Source organism: Rhineura floridana, chromosome 6 (genome assembly GCF_030035675.1).
Source record: "Rhineura floridana isolate rRhiFlo1 chromosome 6, rRhiFlo1.hap2, whole genome shotgun sequence".
NCBI lineage: Eukaryota > Metazoa > Chordata > Lepidosauria > Squamata > Rhineuridae > Rhineura > Rhineura floridana.
Window position 1 is genome coordinate 72,485,710 of NC_084485.1, and position 19,106 is coordinate 72,504,815.

At 41.3% G+C, this 19,106-nt stretch overlaps 1 protein-coding gene across 1 annotated transcript in view; it reads right to left on the bottom strand.

Annotated features, from left to right (window-relative positions):
* Window positions 1-19,106, bottom strand: part of BLTP3A (bridge-like lipid transfer protein family member 3A) — a 77,038-nt gene that overhangs the window by 7,543 nt on the left and 50,389 nt on the right. Inside the window, exons 14-20 of the mRNA XM_061632329.1 lie at window positions 16,445-17,994; window positions 15,409-15,605; window positions 10,584-10,735; window positions 10,327-10,477; window positions 7,121-7,386; window positions 983-1,091; window positions 554-666 (exon numbers count right to left, since the gene is read on the bottom strand). Coding sequence (XP_061488313.1) covers window positions 554-666; window positions 983-1,091; window positions 7,121-7,386; window positions 10,327-10,477; window positions 10,584-10,735; window positions 15,409-15,605; window positions 16,445-17,994 — 2,538 coding nt within the window. The remainder of the gene's footprint in view (window positions 1-553; window positions 667-982; window positions 1,092-7,120; window positions 7,387-10,326; window positions 10,478-10,583; window positions 10,736-15,408; window positions 15,606-16,444; window positions 17,995-19,106) is intronic.

The following is a 19,106-nucleotide window of genomic DNA, read 5'->3' on the forward strand; positions in this document are numbered from 1 at the left end:
ATTATTGATATGTTTTTGAAATAAATTTGCATTCTCTGAAACACTAAAAAGCAATAATAAAATACTGGAAGAGTTGTCTTTTAAAAGGAAACATGTAGGTTAGTACTACACTGGATGTTTTCCTCTAAAAGGCAGATCTTTTTATTACCATTAATACAGCACTTTTTGATGTAGTCCACAATTCAGATTTTTTAAAATTTTGTTAATTTCTCATTACCACAATGCAAGTCAATCAATTGTAATTTCTATTATGGAAAAGCAATAAATATTTTATTATAATGTTTCAAAATTCTGTTTCAGAAAGCAGTCTTTACAAGAAATGGCACAGTAGTGTATCTGAGAATCAGCAAGGTGACATACTTGCCCTTGCTTCTGCAAATAAATGTGAAAGGAGAGAAGGGAACTGAAGCTGATATATCCAGAAAGGAGAACTTAAGAGCTGGATGTCTGTAAATACACCGAAAAGGAAATACACATGCAGGCAGGGGCCTTGTGTTTCCCTACTCCTTTTACTTTTGTGACTGCAAGTTTCTCACAAGGAGATATGGCATACCTGTAGCTTGTCACTCGTTCCTACTGAAACTGCAGAGATTCTCTCTACCGGGATTTGCTGTTTTTTAAGGTCTTTCTGAAGCTTCTTCTGCATAGAACCTTCCCCCTCAGAAGCTGGAAAATAATGTAAAAATGTACACATCATAACATTCACATCCTGGAGCTTATTTCAAGAGAACTCCTCCACTTTTTACAGAATGAGAAACTGAGGATTAGGGAAGGCAATGGCTGAGAATGAATATCCAACAGCAACAGAGTTTTAGTCTCACTGTAAATATTTTACACAGCACTATCTTAAACGTCTTATTAATAATCTTAATGTATCAGTTGCAACAAAAAGAAGCTGGGGTGGGTTGAAGATTCTTAGAGGTGTAGCTGTTTTAGCTGCAGCTTCTTCCAGCCAGTGCCACTGGTATTTTATGGTACTGACCTGTTATAAAGAACACTCCATCATCATTACAACAAACAACAATGTGGTCCACTGCTAGGATTACAGGGATAGGACCAGGCGACGTAGGGTACACCCGAGGAGTGTCATCCTGCAAAAGAAAGAATATTGGCCTTTTAAAATATATATATATATTCTCTCTCAAATTTTTGCAGTAACAATATTGCTGATGCAAGCGTTTCCACACTCTATCTCATTAAATAAGAAAGTACTGTTAAATACAATAGAATATCAAATCCAGTGATGCCCATGCACAATACACTGCCACGTGTGTGGGATGGGAGTAGGGAAGATGCAGATAACCTTTGGCAGCAGCCCCCTGCTCTCATCTGTAGCAGAATACCACTACCAGATATGTACCCAACCTCTGGGTTTAGCTTTTTAGGGGACTGCCATTGAAATGGGAAGGTTGAAAGACCACACATACTTGTGATAGATTCTTCATGGTTCTTTAGATTCAAGCCTATAAGGTTTCATTTATTACACATCTGAAGTGACTTATAAAACACACCAACTTTTTCTTTGCTACAGATACCACTGCACTCTCATCAGGTAATAATGGATCCTGTTGCATGATACAGAACTTTACAACAGTGTTGGAATATTTTAAAGGCTACATTATAACTTGGGAAAGCAAAACAGAGTATTTGTTTATTTTTAGTATCTTGCTGAAGAAGGCTAACAAAATCAAGCAGCAGAAGACACTTAGTCAGACCACAGCACACCAAGCCATGAACAAGGCTAATGTCAGCAGTAAGTACATCCTTGTTATCAGTTCCCAGAATGAAGAGCAATCAGCAATGATCCTGTAAAAGGACAGGTAGCTATCACACAGGGATTTACTTCTGATGGTTTGACATTACAGGTGCTGTGCCACTTATAGTAATGCTGCTAGCCAATCTGGGCCAGCAGCGATCATCATGAACAACAGCATAGTGTCTATATCATTGTGGGTATCAAGCATGGGAGGTGGTGCTGGGGGAAGGGAGGGGGATGAGAACAAATTACCTCTCCCTTTCTCCAGTGGGAAGCCTCCACTGGATGTAAGTCCCTTCTGCAAACAGGAAGAGCCTTTTCATTCACAGAATAGCAAATCTGAGTTCAAGACATGGAATTTGGGCTTCCTCAGCACAAATTGGGGGATATTTTGGCACAAGATACACACAGCAGGATGAAGAGTGAAGACTACAGGGTTGCACACTTCTTTAACAGGTTTATTAGGGTAGGGCACAAGCTCAAAAATCCTTTTCAAATTATTTATGGGGTCAATGAAAAGACAAACCATACATTTGACATCTGAAGGTAGTTATGGGCCATCTGTTTGTTCAGATCAGCTCCAGATTGTTCATATCCATATTGACAACTGTCAACATGAAACTAGAACCTTTCAATCAGAAGCAAGTGCAAGAGATTGGAGGCAATTAACTCAGCACTGGCAATTTAAAAGGCAAAACATTTTTAAAGAGAGGGGGAGGGAGAAGGTTCTGAACTCTCACCTCAAAACTGGTTTCAGTTTGTCTTTGCAGTTACAAGAAGCAAAACAAAATGTACACTGAATTTATTTTGCATTTTTTCTGTTATCAATTAATTCCAGTGTTCATACATTACAAGAAAGGTGGTCTGTTCTGCAAGGAACATTGACACATCCAGTCAATGATGTGTCAATAACAAAACCTATTCCCAAGGAAAGAAAGGAGACAGGAAGAGGGAAAAAGCCAAGCACAAAGCTTGGTGATGAGAGTAATATTAATAGAGCATTCAATCATCCCTGTAGGAAAACAAGAACAATAGAGCAGACCTGTTAGATTAGACCAAAGGCCTGTCTAGTCCAACATCCTGTTTCCCAACTGGCCTATCAGATGCCTATGGAAAGTCCACAACCAGGAGATGAGTGCAATAGCCCTTCTTCTGCTGTTGTTCCCTAGCAACCTGTGTCCTCTGATCCTTGAGGTAGCATATAGCCATCGTGATTAGTAGCTGATAGTCGTATCCTACAGGAATTTGTCTAATTCTAATGTCATCTGTCACCACATCTTGTGGCAGATAATTTCACAGTTTAACTATACTCTGTGTAAAGTAATTCCTCTTATTTGTCCTGAATCTCTCAGCATTCAGCCTTACAAGATGATCCCAGGTTCTATTATTATGGGGGGCGATTTTATCTACACTGTATGTAATTTTATAAAGTTCATGTCCCCTCTTATTCACTTTTTCTCTTAACTGAAAAACCCCAAACGTTTGTAATCTTTCCTCACTGGGGAGTTGCTTCAGCCACCTGACCATTTTCTGCACTTTTTCTAGCTCCACAATATCTTTTTTGAGATTTGGCAAACAGAACTGTATACAATGTTCCAAGTGTGGTCACACTATAGATTTGTATGAATACATTGCAACAACTGACAGTTTTATTTTTGATCTCTTTCATAGAATCATAGAATAGTAGAGTTGGAAGGGGCCTATAAGGCCATCAAGTCCAACCCCCTGCTCAATGCAGGAATCCAAATCAAAACATTCCCGACAGAAGGCTGTCCAGCTGCCTCTTGAATGCCTCCAGTGTTGAAGAGCCCACTACCTCTCTAGGTAATTGGTTCCATTGTCTTATGGCTCTAACAGTTAGGAGGTTTTTCCTGATGTCCAGTCGAAATCTGGCTTTCTGCAACTTGAGTCCATTATTCTGTGTTCTGCAGTCTGGGACGATCAAGAAAAGATCCCAGCCCTCATCTATCTGACACCTTTCATGTACTTGAAGAGTGCTATCATATCTCCCCTCAGTCTTCTCTTCTCAAGGCTAAACATGCCCAGTTCATTCAGTGTCTTCTCATAGGGCTTTGTTTCCAGTCCCTTGATCATCCTTGTTGCCCTCCTCTGAACCTGTTCCAATCTGTCTGCATCCTTCTTGAAGTGCGGAGACCAGAACTGGATACAGTACTCAAACAGTGCTGAGCAGAGGGGAACTAATACTTCACACGATTTGGAAACTATACTTCTGTTAATGCAGCCTAATACAACATTTGCCTTTTTTGCAGCCACATCACACTGTTGGCTCATATTCAGCTTGTGATCAACAACAATTCCAAGATCCTTCTCACATGTCGTATTGCTGAGCCAAGTATCCCCTATCTTATAACTGTGCATTTGGTTTCTTTTTCCTAAGTGTAGAACTTTGCATTTATCTCTGTTGAATTTCATTCTGTTGTTTCCAGCCCAACGCTCCAACCTATCAAGGTCCCTTTGAATTTTGTTTCTGCCTTCCACGGTATTAGCTATGCCCCCCAACTTTGTATCATCTGCAAATTTGATAAGCATGCTCTGTACCTCCTCATGCAAGTTAATAAAAATGTTGAAGAGCACTGGGCCCAGGACCGAGCCCTGTGGTACCCCAGTCATTACTTCCGCCCAGTTTGAGAAGGAACCATTGATAAGCACTCTTTGAGTATGATTCTGGAGCCAACTGTGGATCCACCGGATAGTTGTTTCATCCAGCCCACATTTAGCTAGCTTGCTAATCAGAATATCATGGGGCACTTTGTCAAAAACTTTGCTGAAGTCGAGCTATATTATGTCCACAGCATTCCGACAGTCTACAAGGGAGGTTACCTAGTCAAAAAATGAGATAAGATTAGTTTGGCAGGATTTGTTGTTCATAAATCCATGTTAGCTCCTAGTAATCACTGCATTGTTTTCAAGGTGCTTACAGATTGACTGCTTTATAATCTGCTCCAGAGTTTTTCCAGGGATTGATGTTAAACTGACTGGTCTGTAGTTCCCCGGTTCCTCCTTTTCCCCTTTTTTGAAGATAGGGACAACATTAGCTCTCCTCCAGTCATCCGGCACTTCACCAGTCCTCCATGATTTCGCAAAGATAATAGACAGCGGTTCTGAGAGTTCTTCAGCCAGTTCCTTCAATACTCTAGGATGTAGTTTATCGGGCCCTGCCAATTTGAACTCGTTCAAAGTGATTACATATTCCTTGACTATTTGTCTATCAATCTCAAGCTCCAATCCTGCCCCTTCTACTTCATGTTTCCCGGGAGGGTCATAGACCCTTTTTTGGTAGAAAACTGAGCAAAAGTAGGAATTGAGAACTTTTGCCTTTTCTTTGTCATCTGTTATCATTTTGCCATCCTCATTGAGCAGCTGTGCCACCATTTCTTTTCTGTCTTTTACTATGGACATACTTGAAGAAACCTTTTTTGTTGCTTTTAGCATCTCTCACTAACCTCAGCTCATTCTCAGCTTTAGGCTTCTTGATACCATCCTGGCAATTCCGTGATACCTGCCTGTACTCTTCCTTTGTGGCCTGGCCTTCTTTCCACTTCCTGTATTGTCCTTTTTTTGTTTTCAGGTCCTCTCTAAGCTTTTTGTGAAGCCACATTGGCTTCTTCTGTTGTTTCCCCGTTTTTTTCCATGTTGGAATTGCTTGCCATCGCGCTTTTAGAATTTCCATTTTTAGAAACTCCCACCCATCTTGGGCTCCTTTTCTCATCAGGGTCACTTGCCATGGAACCGTATTTACAATTGTTCTGAGTTTATTAAAATCAGCTTTCCTGAAGTCTGGGGTGCGCGTATGGTTACTCTCAGCTTTTGCTTCTATTAAAATCAAGAATTCAAGTATGGTGTGGTCACTTTCCCCCAGAGTTCCCGTAACTGCCACTTCATCCACCAAATCATCTCTATTGGTTAGAATCAAGTCCACGGTAGCTGATCCTCTGGTTGCTTCCTCTACTTTCTGTAGGAGAAAGTTATCTCCAACTCAAGTCAGAAATTTCTTGGAGGGGCCGTGTTTGGCAGAATTTGTCTCCCAACAGATATCGGGATAATTGAAATCCCCCATTACTACTACATCATGCCTCCTCAAAACATTGGCAATTTGCTTTTCAAAAGTTACATTCTCATTTTCTCCTTGATTGGGTGGTCGGTAATAGACTCCAAGCACCACATTCCTTTTATTACTTCCCCCATTAATTTTAATCCAGATACTCTCGGTGGAGCTACCAAGCTCATCTTCCTGTATTTCTGTGGAGGGATATATATTTTTAACATATAGTGTGACTCCACCTCCCTTTTTATTCCTTCTGTTCTTTTGAACAAGTTATATCCTTCAATTGCTGTATTCCAGTCATGGGAGTCATCCCACCAAGTTTCAGTTATACCTATCAAGTCGTAATTACCCTCTTGTATTAAGAGTTCAAGTTCATCCTGCTTGTTTCCCATGCTCTGTGCATTAGTATATAGCCATCGAAGACCATGTGATTTATGGCTTGGCTTCCTTACTACATTTTTCCTAACAATACCTAGCATAAAATTTGACTTTTTGACAGCTGCTTCTCACTGGGTTGATGTTTTAATCAATCAACCTACCACAACACCAAGATCTCTTTCCTAGACAGTTATCATAAACTTAGACCCTATCAGTGTATATGTGAAGTTTAGTGGTGGAAGTTGCCCAAAGGTGAACTGCATTTGCTATTTTGTTGCCCATTCTCCCAGTCTGAAAACATCCTTTTGGAGCAATCCACTGCAATCCATTTTCATTTTTACCACCTTGAATACTTTGGTGTCACCCACAAACCTAACAACCTCACTGCTCACCCCAAAGTCAGATTATTTATGAATGTTAAAAAGTGAGTGAGAGGGGAAAAGCAACAAGATGCACTAAAATGCTAAATAATTTTCATGATGATTTTTTTTAAAAAAATGCAAATTGCTGCTGAAATGTGGAGAACCGAATTTAAGATTAGAAAAACAAGAAACTGAGATAACTAAAACTGACAGATTTTTTCATCCCTACCAGTTACTAATCCATAAAATGATCTATTCTCATCGCATTATCATGGCAAAGGACTTGATCAAAAGCTTTTTTAAAAGTCTAAGAATATGTCTACCAGATCATCCCTGTTCACATGCCTGTTGACGTTCTTAAAGAATGCTAACAGGGTAGAGATGCGGAATGTAGTTTTGCAAGACATGTTCATTCTTCTTCAGCAAAACTTGTTCTTCGATAAACTTTTAAATGTTAACATCTAAGCTACCTCCCAATCTATTCTATGGCTAACATATATACATGCAGATACACACACACACACACACACACACACACACACACACACACACACTCACTTTCAGAGTAATCGTGGTGTCCACAATTTCAATCTTCATGGGAATAACTTGAGGGATCACCTCATCCTCAAGGAAGGAAGCAATGCTGGAGAGATAGGATGTCAGCAGCTCTGCATGATAGCTGTGAACGATCATATGGAAAAATCCATTCTGAACAGCCAGAGGTGAGTGCACTATAGCGCTCGGTCCTATTTCATACTGTAAACGCACCTCAGGCTGGGTCAGGTTAGTTTCACTGGTTGTAGGTCTCTCTGAGTTTAGATCTCCTAAAAGCAGAAAGTGATTGAAGTGGGAGGATTGCATAGCTTACAGTGCTGATAATTATATAATAACATTTAAATTGTAAACATTTAAAACTGTTGAACTAATCCTGTTAATTGTAGCAGCTAGTGTAGGGATGGGGAACTTGTGGTCCTGCAGAAGTTGTTGGACTCCAATTCCCATCAACTCCCAGTCAGCATGACAAATGGTCAGGAATAATGACTTTTTTATTTATTCAATTATTATTTATTCAATTTATATCCCACCCTTCCACCAGTTGTAGTCTAACAATATCTGAGAGGGCCACAGGTTAGCCACTCCAGAGCTAGTGGAAGGAACAATTACTGTTCAGAGGCTCCATGCAGATAGATTAAATCAAATTTTCCTTGGACCATCAGTCTTCCTAAGAGAAAACACAATTACAGTTGGCCTCTAAAGAAAGTCACAAAAGATAGAATAATTTAACATGAACCCAAACAGTTTACAGTGCAGTGTTCTTATGTTCATAGGTAATGAAAAACTTTTAATGCTATCTGTGCATGAGTGGAACAGACTTCTATTTATGCAATAGGACTGCACTTTCCTCTCCCCCCCCTGGCAGACCCCCCTCGAGCCCTGAAAATCTTCAGGGGACTGCATTGGGGAGGAACGGAAGGTGAAGTCTTGTTGCATGAGCAAAAGTCTGCTTGCACATTGGATTCTGCTGATTGTAAGGCTTCTGAAATGTGGCAGTTGGGAAGAGCATTAGTATCTATTTGACTTAACCAATTTAGTTTGCGCTAACAAATATTTTTGACTACACTATTAACTGAGCTACTAGAGAGGAAAAGGACAAATAGCTTGAGTAGTTAACTCCTTATAAGCTTGTCTGTGTTTTATAGATTACAGCAAAGCCTTTGATTGTATAGATCACAAAAAACTATGGAGTGCTTTAAAAGAAATTGGGTTCCACAGGAGCTGATTGTTCTGCTTTGTAACCTATACTCTGGACAAGAGGTTACTGTAAGGACAGAATATGGAGAAACTGACTGGTTCCCCATCAGGAAGGGTGTGAGACAGGGTGTATTTTATCATCCTATTTCTTTAATGCAGAACTTATACGGAAAGCAGGTTTGGATCAAGATGAAGGAGGTGTAAAAACTGGAGAGAGAAATATCAATTTAAAATGTGCAGACGATACCATACTACTAGATGACTAGACTTTCCTCTTCTCCCAGGCATTTTAGCATGTATTTTTAAATTGCTTTTTAAAAATGTGTTTTTAAATTTGTATATTTGTTTTTAATGTTTTTAATCATTGTAAACCGCCCAGAGAGCTTCAGCTATGGGGCGGTATACAAATGCACTAAATAAATAAATAAATATTCAGAATTAAGCCCCAGTGAGTTCAGTAGGGCTTGCTCCCCCCACTGAAAGCAAGAAAATATATTAAATAATTTCTGTGTATTTGATTATGATTAAGCTTTATTTATACAAAAATAAAGCTGTCTCTGATAATTAGCTCTACCCCTTAGTAAAACCGGCTTTTTAAACTAGAGTTCCCTTTCCAACTAGGATTCTTTTGTACATCACCCTCACCCCATTGCATTACCAGAATATCATCCTGACATGTCTTGTGCCCTCTAATGGCCAAAAGATAAACAAAAGCACAAACAGAGAGCCACATTAAGTACAGTAGGGCCCCACTCATATGGCAAGTTCCATTCCAGGCCCCCGCTGAAAAGTGAAAACCGCAAACTGCCAGAAAGTGGGGCCCTACTCAGCTGTAGCGGGGGAGTTCCCTGCGCTACAGCTGACAGGGATCATCTGGAGCACGCTGGCTGAAGCTCCCCATGCTACAGCTGATTGCTCTGCTGGCGCTGCTGTATTAGCGGAGCGCCGACAAGCGGGGCCCAACTGTACAACTCATGTCCTTCTTTTGAAGAAGATACATTAACTGGAAACTTGTGCTGCTAAAATAACCCAGCTCAAGTGTCTGAAGTCTCAAGGACAGCACAGGGATAGCAGCCATGTCATTTTGCCAGACATCACATTGCTATCCTACACTCACATCTCATTCTGAAATCTAGTCTTGTCAGTATGCAGAGTGCAAATCCCTCACCCCTCACTGACCATATCCTGACACCACCCAGTATTAGGAACAAGAGCTTCCAGTAGACTTGAGTCTCAGCATCTCTTTTAAAAAATATTCACTGCCTTCCTCCACACCAGCTCTTTTTTGCCTCCCTCGCTACATTTATTCTGCTTTTTTTTTTTTACATCTCAATACAATCATGTGCCTGCTGGTGGTGGAAGAGCCAGGAAATGGTGACCAATACTCCCGTCTGGAGAAAGACACAGATGTGTGGTACACCACATGCTTTGCATACCGAAGGTCCCAAGTTCAATCTCTGGCATCTCCAAATAGGGCTGGGAAAAGACTCCTGTCTGAAACCATGGCAAGCTGCTGCCAGTCAGTGTCAACAATGGATGGACAAATAGTCTGACTCAATATAATGCAGTTTTATATGTATGTTCTATTTTCAATGGACTTTCACTTGTGCAAACCAATCATAAAACTTTTTTGTAGACCTGTATCATGCAGCTGTTTGTAAGGAAAAATTAGCTATTCTTTTCTATGAAAGAATGAAAGGCAAATATTCCACACATGCACCTAGTCTCCTGATAACATAAGAAGAGCCAATGGCCCATCTAGTCCAGCATCCTGTTCTCAGTCGCTAACCAGTTGCCTGTGGGAAGCCGGCAAGCAGGACCTGAGCACAAGAGCACTCTCCCCTCTGCAGATTCCAGCAACTGGTATTCAGAAGCATACTGCCTCCAACTGCGGAGGCAGAGAATATTGGGTCTACAGAGTAAAATCAGTGCAGTCTTTGTATATACAGATCTCTATACATTCCTCAGAGCTGCTGAATTGTGGCCAAATGTTTTCTTGGCCAGTAACATACCTGTGCACTCATTTTGCAGATACTGCCACATACTTATATTTCCTAGGTGTGCAGGGGTTAGCTCCACAACTTGAAGGGCAAGTCCCATATCATCTCCTTTTGTCTCTATCACACAGTTTACTTCATTCATTTTCATCACCAAGACAGATACCTAAAACAGCAAGTCATAGAGCAAATGAGTGATGCAGCATAGTTCTTTCTCTCAAACTCCTCAGAGAAGTAACAGTTAAAAGAAGAGGAAAAGGATGAAATCTGACCAGCTGGGGGCTGGAGTCTTGTCCACTCTGAGAAGCTGAGCTGTTGATATATGTTGATCCTCTTTCCTCATCTGCCATTGGGCTTACTCTGATGTCTGTATCATCATGGACCTGGGGAAGGTGTCCTGGGGTAAGAGGATCCAGGCTAGACTCTGGGGGGGGAAATTAACACATTCAATAACGGTGCTATTAAGACGTTTTGATCTGCACTTTTGTACAATTCTTATACTACATATAGGATTGCCAGAATCCTGAAACATCTGTCCAATCTGTACAAAGTAGTTTTAATTTAAATTACCCATATTTGCAATACCAAGGAAAATTTGTATTTCTGAATAAGAACATATGTGCAAGGCAATTGACTAAACATTTTTGCATAAGGCAGGGGAGGCAACGTTTGCTTCTTTCCCTCTGCAGTGCTCAGCACCACTCCCCATGCTGTTCTGCAGCATTCCCAACCCTTTGGAACAGATGTCTGGGAGGCACAGGAGGCTGCTGGTAGAAGCGGAAATAGATGAAACTAGCCTCTTCCCCACTTCCACCAGCAGGATCTCTCCACTGAATCAAAACCTTCCATGGGTAGAAGGATTCCTTCCATCCTCAGAGAGCTCCATTTGGATCCAGGCCACAGTCTGAGTTACAAACCCCTTCTCCAACCATTCAACACCAATTCTAAATGAATTCCCTAGAATCCATCCCACCTAATCACCAAGAAAGTAGTGCACTCTAATTACATAAATGCTGTTTGTTTTGTAAATGTGCCCAAACGTTTAGGCATTCCATACACCCGTTTGTTTTTTTAAATCTAGCAATCAATGCAAACATCAAAACAAGAATGGTATAATTCCAGTGTGACCTTTTCATGAAAGGGTATGAATGGGTGCTCTGATAACTTTGCCAAGCTATTCAAGGCTTTGAATTATGGTATTTAAAGAACTCAAGACTACTAAATTAGGTTGCGATTTATTAGTATTGTTAGGGAGAACAAAACAGGTTAAGAGAAACATCATGCCTATCTTTTCACATGCCGGAATTTCAGCTCCTATTTCATATTTCCTGGGTAAAGTCACTTGCTCTACTTAGATGACCATTCTAAAACCATCAGGAGTCCTATGGCCACTGGGAGGCTGAACCCCCTTGCCTGCCAGGAAGAACAGCATGGCAAAAAGTAGACCAACCTGGGACTGGTACATACATAGCACTTAGAGAATGTCAGGTCCTTTGTCAGTGTTTAAAATAAAAATACACATGTCAGGTTCTTTATAAGTGTATAACAACAGCAGCAACTTTCTGCTCAAGGAAACTTAATTTGTTGTTATGCTGCCAAAACTTAATTTGTTGTTGTTATGTGCCTTCAAGTCGATTGCGACTTATGGCGACCCTATGAATCAGTGACCTCCAAGAGCATCTGTCATGAGCCACCCTGTTCAGATCTTGTAAGTTCAGGTGTTTGGCTTCCTTTATAGAATCAATCCATCTCTTGTTTGGCCTTCCTCTTTTTCTACTCCCTTCTGTTTTTCCCAGCATTATTGTCTTTTCTAGTGAATCAGGTCTTCTCATGATGTGTCCAAAGTATGATAACCTCAGTTTCATCATTTTAGCTTCTAGTGATAGTTCTGGTTTAATTTGTTCTAACACCCAAATATTTGTCTTTTTTGCAGTCTATGGTATGTGCAAAGTCCATGGTATATGCAAAGCAAAGAATACGGTTCTTGTTCTACCCTTTTTGTTGTCCTCTTCTATTTCTATACAATAACTATTGTAATAGTTCTCCTTGTCCCTATGTTCTAGTCGCTGTATTGTTGCATTTAGGGTTCTGACCGTGTTTCTATCTCCTTTTGCTTTTGCTTTCCTTCTCTCTTTAACCATTTTAAGAGTTTCTTTAGTCATCCATTGAGGACCTTCTCTCTTTTTAACTAGAGGTATTGTCTTTTTGCATTCTTCATTTCAAAGTACATCTGATAATGTCTCTGACTTCAACCCATAGTTCTTCTGGTTCTCTGTCAACTAATTTAAAGCCTCAAACCTGTTCCTTATTTGATCTTTATATTCTTCTGGGATGTTATTTAAATTGTATTTTGGCATTATGATTGCTTTGTTCTTCTTCTTTAGCTTTACTCTGATTTTTGATACAACCAGTTTAAGATCTGTACCCACAGTCTGCTCCTGGTCTTGTTTTTGCAGAAAGTATGGAACTTCTCCATCTTCTGCTACCAATTATATCATCAATTTGATTCCTATGTTGACCATTTGGTGATGTCCATGTGTACAGTTGTCTTTTCAGTTGCTCAAAAAATGTGTTTGCAAGAATCAAATTATTAGCTTCACAGAATTCAATAAGTCTTTCTCCTGCTTCATTTCTGTCTCCTAAGCCCCATTTCCTCACAATTCCTAGTTGTTCCCTACTTTTCCCTATTAAACCTAATTAATAAATGCCAAAACCTAACTGCTTAGCAGAGCAGGCAGAAAGGGCTTGGTTTAATGACGTACAAACTTTAGTATCCAGATAATCAGGAAAAACTCCATCATCATATTTGTACTATATTTCATACTAACCATCTATTAGAAAAGGAGGGCTCCAAGAATAGGAATAGGCCTCTGCAACAGAGAAGTCTTAAATGTGGCTATTGATCCTATCACAGATACAAAAATGCTACACATAAACATTTCAAAACATCTGCTTTAGGGAATGTTTTATTTTTGCCCTTTCATGCAGTCTCCCAGCTTCTGGAAAATATTACTAGAGATCTGCCAGATGGATTAATTACTGTAAATCAACATATAAATTCAGCCACCCTTCAACCTAGCTGGTTTGTCTTCCTTCTCAACAAATCATAGCCTTAGATTCCAGGTGAGGCTTCTCAGTGACCTTCTCTCATGCCCCCCCACCTTCATTCCTCTACCTCTTCCATTCCTCTTTCCTCTAAGCTCCCGCTTTTTAGATCCACTGCATCCTACAATCAACATTCAACTCTCCTGACTCCTTCAATCTCTCTCCTCCCACTCTGATTACAAGCCCTCAACCTATCTAGGCAAAAGCACACCGCTCTTCCTGTCCTAGACCCTGTATTTTGCCCAGTCAAAATAATTTTTCAATTCTCATAGAAGCTGACTTAATAGTCACAACATTCCAGCTACTGACGCTTTTCCTCTAGCACAGCCTTTCCCAACCAGTGTGCCTCCAGATGTTGTTGGACCACAACTCTCATCTTTCCTGACCATTGGCAATGCTGGCTGAGGCTGATGGGAGTTGTGGTCCAACAACATCTGGAGGCACACTGGTTGGGAAAGGCTGCTTAGCAGCCGGAATGTTCACAAACATTTCCTGACATCACAGCAGCTCAGCCGATGACTAGAAAAGATTTTATTTATTTTATATAATTATTTAATAAAAGTTATATATTGCTTCAATGTAAACACGTCTTAGCGGTTTACAAAAAAAAATAAAATTATCAATAAAACAGTTAAGAAGTAATTAAAACATATTTAACAGGTACTAACTAAAAAAAATTAAAACAGACCAACATTTATGTGTCTGGATAGGCTTGACTAAACAAAAATGTTTTAAGCAGGCACCAAAAGGAATACAGTGAAAGCGTCTGCCTGATGTCAATAGGCAGGGACTTCCAAAGAGTAGGTGCTGCCAAACTAAAATAATGATTTCTTACAAATGCAGAAAGAGTATTATGTGGCACCTGTAACAGTGCCTATTCTGCAGATCAAAGTGCTCAAGTGGGCACATATGGGGTACGCTAGTCTCAGAAGTAAACTGGGCCAGAGCTGTTAAGGGATTTATATACCAGTAGTAACATCTTGAACTTGGCCTGAAAACAACAATTGGCAACCAGTGCAGATCTCTGAACAGACGTATCATATTTTGACAGGGTCTCACTCCCATCAGCAATCTGGCTGCAGCAGTTTCCAGGGCAAGGGCAAGGGAAGCCCTATGTAGAATGCATCGCAGGAATCCACTTGTGAAGTCATCAAGGAATGGTTGCAATAGTCTCACTAGGTGTAGCTGATAAAAGGCACTCCTAGCCACTGAGACTACCTGAATCTCCAGTGACAGAGCTGGATCCAGAAGCATCCCCAGACTGAGTATCTGCTCCTTCAGGGGGAGTGCAACCCCATCAAGGGTAGGCAATTGACCAATTTCTCAGATATGGGACCCACTCACCCACAGTGCTTCTGTCTAGCCAAGATTGAAGCTCAGCTTATTTTCCTTCATCTATCACATCTCTGTGTCTAGGCACCAGTCCAGGAGCCACACAGCCTTTCATGTTTTGGATGTTATGGAGAAGTAGAGCTGAGTGTCATCATCATACTGATGACACCTTGCCCCGAAACTCCTAATGACCGGTCACAGCGGCTTCATATATTAAATAGCATTGAAAATAAGATGGTACCCTGTCGCATCCCATAGCACAACTGCCAAGGAGCCGAAAACCAATCACCCAGCTCTAATCTCTGGACCCAGTCCTGTAGGTTGGACTGGAACCTTCGTAACATGGTGCCCCCCCATTCCCATTCCATGGAGCCAGTCCAGGAGGATACCATGGTCAATGGAATCGAAAGCTGCAGAGACATCGAGAAGTAGGATCAAGGTCGTGCTACAGAGTTCGCCCATCAGGGCAACCAAGGTTGACTCAAGTCTCATGGCCAGGCCTGAACCCAGATTGGAAAAGATCTAGATATTTTTTAGATTGTGAATGAAACTCAGTCAGTGGCATAAGACCAGCTTTCACTTCATTTTTCCACTGGAGTATTTTATAACTCATTTGATGAATTTACAGCAGGAGAGGAAACATAAGCCAGTTCTTATTACCAGAGTCCATAAGCATCACAAAACCATCACTACCATCGCTGTCCACTGACAACCTGTCTTCAGGACCACTGCCATCTAGTGAGCTGGTGTCAAAGGAATGTTGGGAGGCGGTCCTCTTCATGGAGAAGAAACGCATTCGTCCGCTATTGCCTCCCACTGGAGTCAACAGCCCCTCTTCAGCCTTAGGTGCGGGATCCCTAACAACAAGCACAGATCAAAGTTTTTTGGTATTAGTGGATTGTATGCCAATAATAATAATAAAATGCCCATCATTATGATAGGTATTATGATTCTACTATTCTATGATTCCTATTAAGATAGGACTAGATATTGCAGGGAATGTACATGCATGCAAGATGTTTTTGTACTCAACGTAGAAATAAATTGAACTGCCCCCCAACAGCTTCCCTGTTATTGTAAACTAGGCCATCTACTGTCAGAGTTAAATGAACACGTTTTTCTCTCCTAGCCACCTTGTACATTATTCTGACATGTAGCACTTTACTGGAAACCACTCATTTACATGAGAATAAGGTAAAGAAGATGCACCCGGGGACACCTAGTTGGCTAGAGCTGGGGTGTGGAACCTCTCTGGATATTAGTGGACTACAAGTTCTGTCAATGCTAGTCAGCATTACTCATGATCAACGATGATAGGAGTTGTAGTACAATATCAGACTTTGTTCCCTCTCAGGTGTATTCCAAATTGCTGTGTGCTTATTTTACCTCACAAAAGTCAATGGTAGCCATTGAGAACCAAACCATTTCCCTATATTCATAGGCCATCTCTAGCATCTGCCCAGCCCAGGTGATAACTTTGAACCTTGGAAGCGAGTGTACTTTGAAATGAAAAAAAAAAAGTCTAAAGATTTGGAGACCTTTGATTTTAACACCCAGCACAGTAAGGTTGGATTGTCTGGCATTTAATCTACTTTCCATAAAACCATTTCCAACACTATAAAGAAAACACAGTGTGAAACACCACTATCACCACAATTATAGTGCTGCTACATAGATGGTTAGAAGAACCACTCACTTAATTTGGGGGTGGAATAACATTTTCTGCATCGTGGAAGCCATCTTTTCCCTACTCAAGCTAAAAGCATCTTTTGTCATTGACATAGCTTCTTTGGTGAGGTCCATGGTCACATGCAAGGCTTCTTTGGTGGCACCCTTAGTTATATGCAATGCACTAGATAACTCCATCTCCATGCTTTTCAAAGGCATCACCTCTTCTTGTCCATTGGGAGAGACTTGTATGCTACCCAAAGGATCTACAAAGGAAGATGGGCTACAAAGAAGACCCTGAGAAGTCTGAGAAAGATTACTGAGCTCACTTGGTCTTCCTACACCAAGGATTTCTTCAGCTTCATGTGCTTCTTCTATAGGACCTCTTTCCATAGTGGTTTGACTGTGAAATTCTTCTCCTGCTAGGGATCCACCACTCTGGGATTTCAGCATTCCATCTTGCAATGGAGTCACATTTGTATCTGTGTTCTCAGTTTCACTGTCTTCTAGTATCTTTGTGGGGCTGCCATCTTCCTTCTCTGAGCTAGCATCTGATCTCAATTCCCTGCCTTCAGTAACAAGTCCCTCCCTGCTGTCTGAAGGCGAGAGTTCAGATTCTATTAGACTTGTAGTATCTGAACCCATAGACCTAGGTTCCAATGCAGAACCTGGAGTAGGATGCATTAGTAAGGCCAATTCAGTGCTGTTGAACATGATGCCCATACAAGTGGTTATGGAATCTAGAGGAGACCCAATTATTTCCTGAGTGTCTTGGGTCAATTGCTCTTGAAAAGTCTGGAGCACTTCCTTCATCCTAAGAAGCATCAAATACTGGTAATGGTTGAGTTGCACCTTCACATGTGCACTTGAATACAGAAGAATATGGACATCAGCAGATACTTCCATGTCATCAATATTTCCTTCACCATTAACACTGCAGATGCCTTCTTCCAAGACTTCCTTTGTCTCTGGGGTGAGGGAGATGCTTTTCAAATCCTGCTCGGTCTTTGATCTTTGACAGAACTGCTCCTCTCTGGAAAGGTCCTGATGTTTGGCATGGTTACTAAAACTAGCAGAAGGCTTGATTTTAACTTGTGAGGTGGAAGAGAACTGCAGCATTGATGCTTGGGCCATCTCCCATCTCTTCGGGAGGCAACCCCATACACAGAGTGGGAATGGGTTGATAAAGTTAAGAGCTTTGCCTTTTGAGCTCTTTGTCCCCTCAAAGTCCAGGGAGAGTTCGGTGAAATTAACAGACCAAAGGTCTTCAGAAGCTGAGGACTTCCCAGAGGAAAGCCGACAGTCTGTATGTTTCTGGGCTTGAGTCTCCACTTGGTATGCATGACGTAAGAAGAGGGTATGAAGGAGGCTGAAGTTATCCTGAAATTTAGGAAACTGGGTGTAGCTGGAGTGGAAGAATTCTGAAGCAGCAAATCTGCGGAACAGGTTCTGGAGGGCCAAACAACTGCAGTGAGGAGCATGCCTCGTGTTGGTAGCTGTCATTTCTGATGTGTGAATGGACAGGCATTGGGGACGGTCTCGGTGATCAATCACTTTCTTCTCTACAGGGATGTTTAGCTACAATTAGGAAGAAAGTGGGAAAGGATCAGAATAGACACAAATAAAAAGGATCAGGATAGACACAAATACTATATCCTTAGCATGAAATCAAAATAGTTATCTCTTATTTGGATGCTTTTAATAAAAAAGATGCTTTACAGAACATTGCCCATTCCCCCCAATAACCATGTGAGGGTAGATTATTAATATTGATAATGGAGAATGAAGATCATCAGGTTGTGTGGTCTCAGACAAATCACAGTGATTTTATGACTGCATCAGAAATTGATCAAATTTCCTAATTTCAGCACCCTACCCAACAAGATCCCAGTAGGTTACAGCACATTAAAGGAAATATACTAGTGTTTGGTAAAAGAATTTTACTACAAACGGTGAGAAGGTTCTAAATCAGCCATCCCCAATCTGATGCCCTCCAGATGTTTTGGACTACAACTTTCATCAGCCCCAAACAACACAGCCTAAACATAGTCCAAAACATCTTGAGGGCACCAGGTGCAGAGAGACTTGCTCTAGACTGATATACAGTAGGGCCCCACTCATACGGCATTTTCCATTCCACGCCCCCACCGAAAAGCAAAAACCGCCGGAAACTGGGGCCCTACTCAGCTGTAGCGCAGGAGCTCCCGGACCTACAGCTGATCGTGCGCTACAACTGATCAGCTGGAGTGCAGGATCAACTGTAGTGCAAGGAGCTCCAGCCGCCCCGCTACAGCTGATTGCACACTACAGCTGATCAGCTGGAGTGTGGGATCAGCTGTAGTGCAGGAGCTCCAGCCACCGTGCTCCAGCTGACAGCGATCAGCTGTAGCACAGGGAGCTCACGCATTCCAGCTGATTCCTGTCAGCTGGAGAGCGCTGGGTGGAGCTGCTGGCACTGCCATATTAGCGGAATGCCAAAAAGTGGGGCGCCGACAAGCGGGGCCCTCCTGTACTTGGAGACCAAGTACCTTTTACCATTCAAAGGCCTTTTCTGTAAACAAGATTCCCAAGAAACTGGTCTTCACAAAATCCTGTTTAAAATTAGCTTATCTGGCTTTGACTATACATCAATGGCATAATAAATAAATAACAGCATAATCTGACAACCCCCCTGAAGATTACAGTAAAGA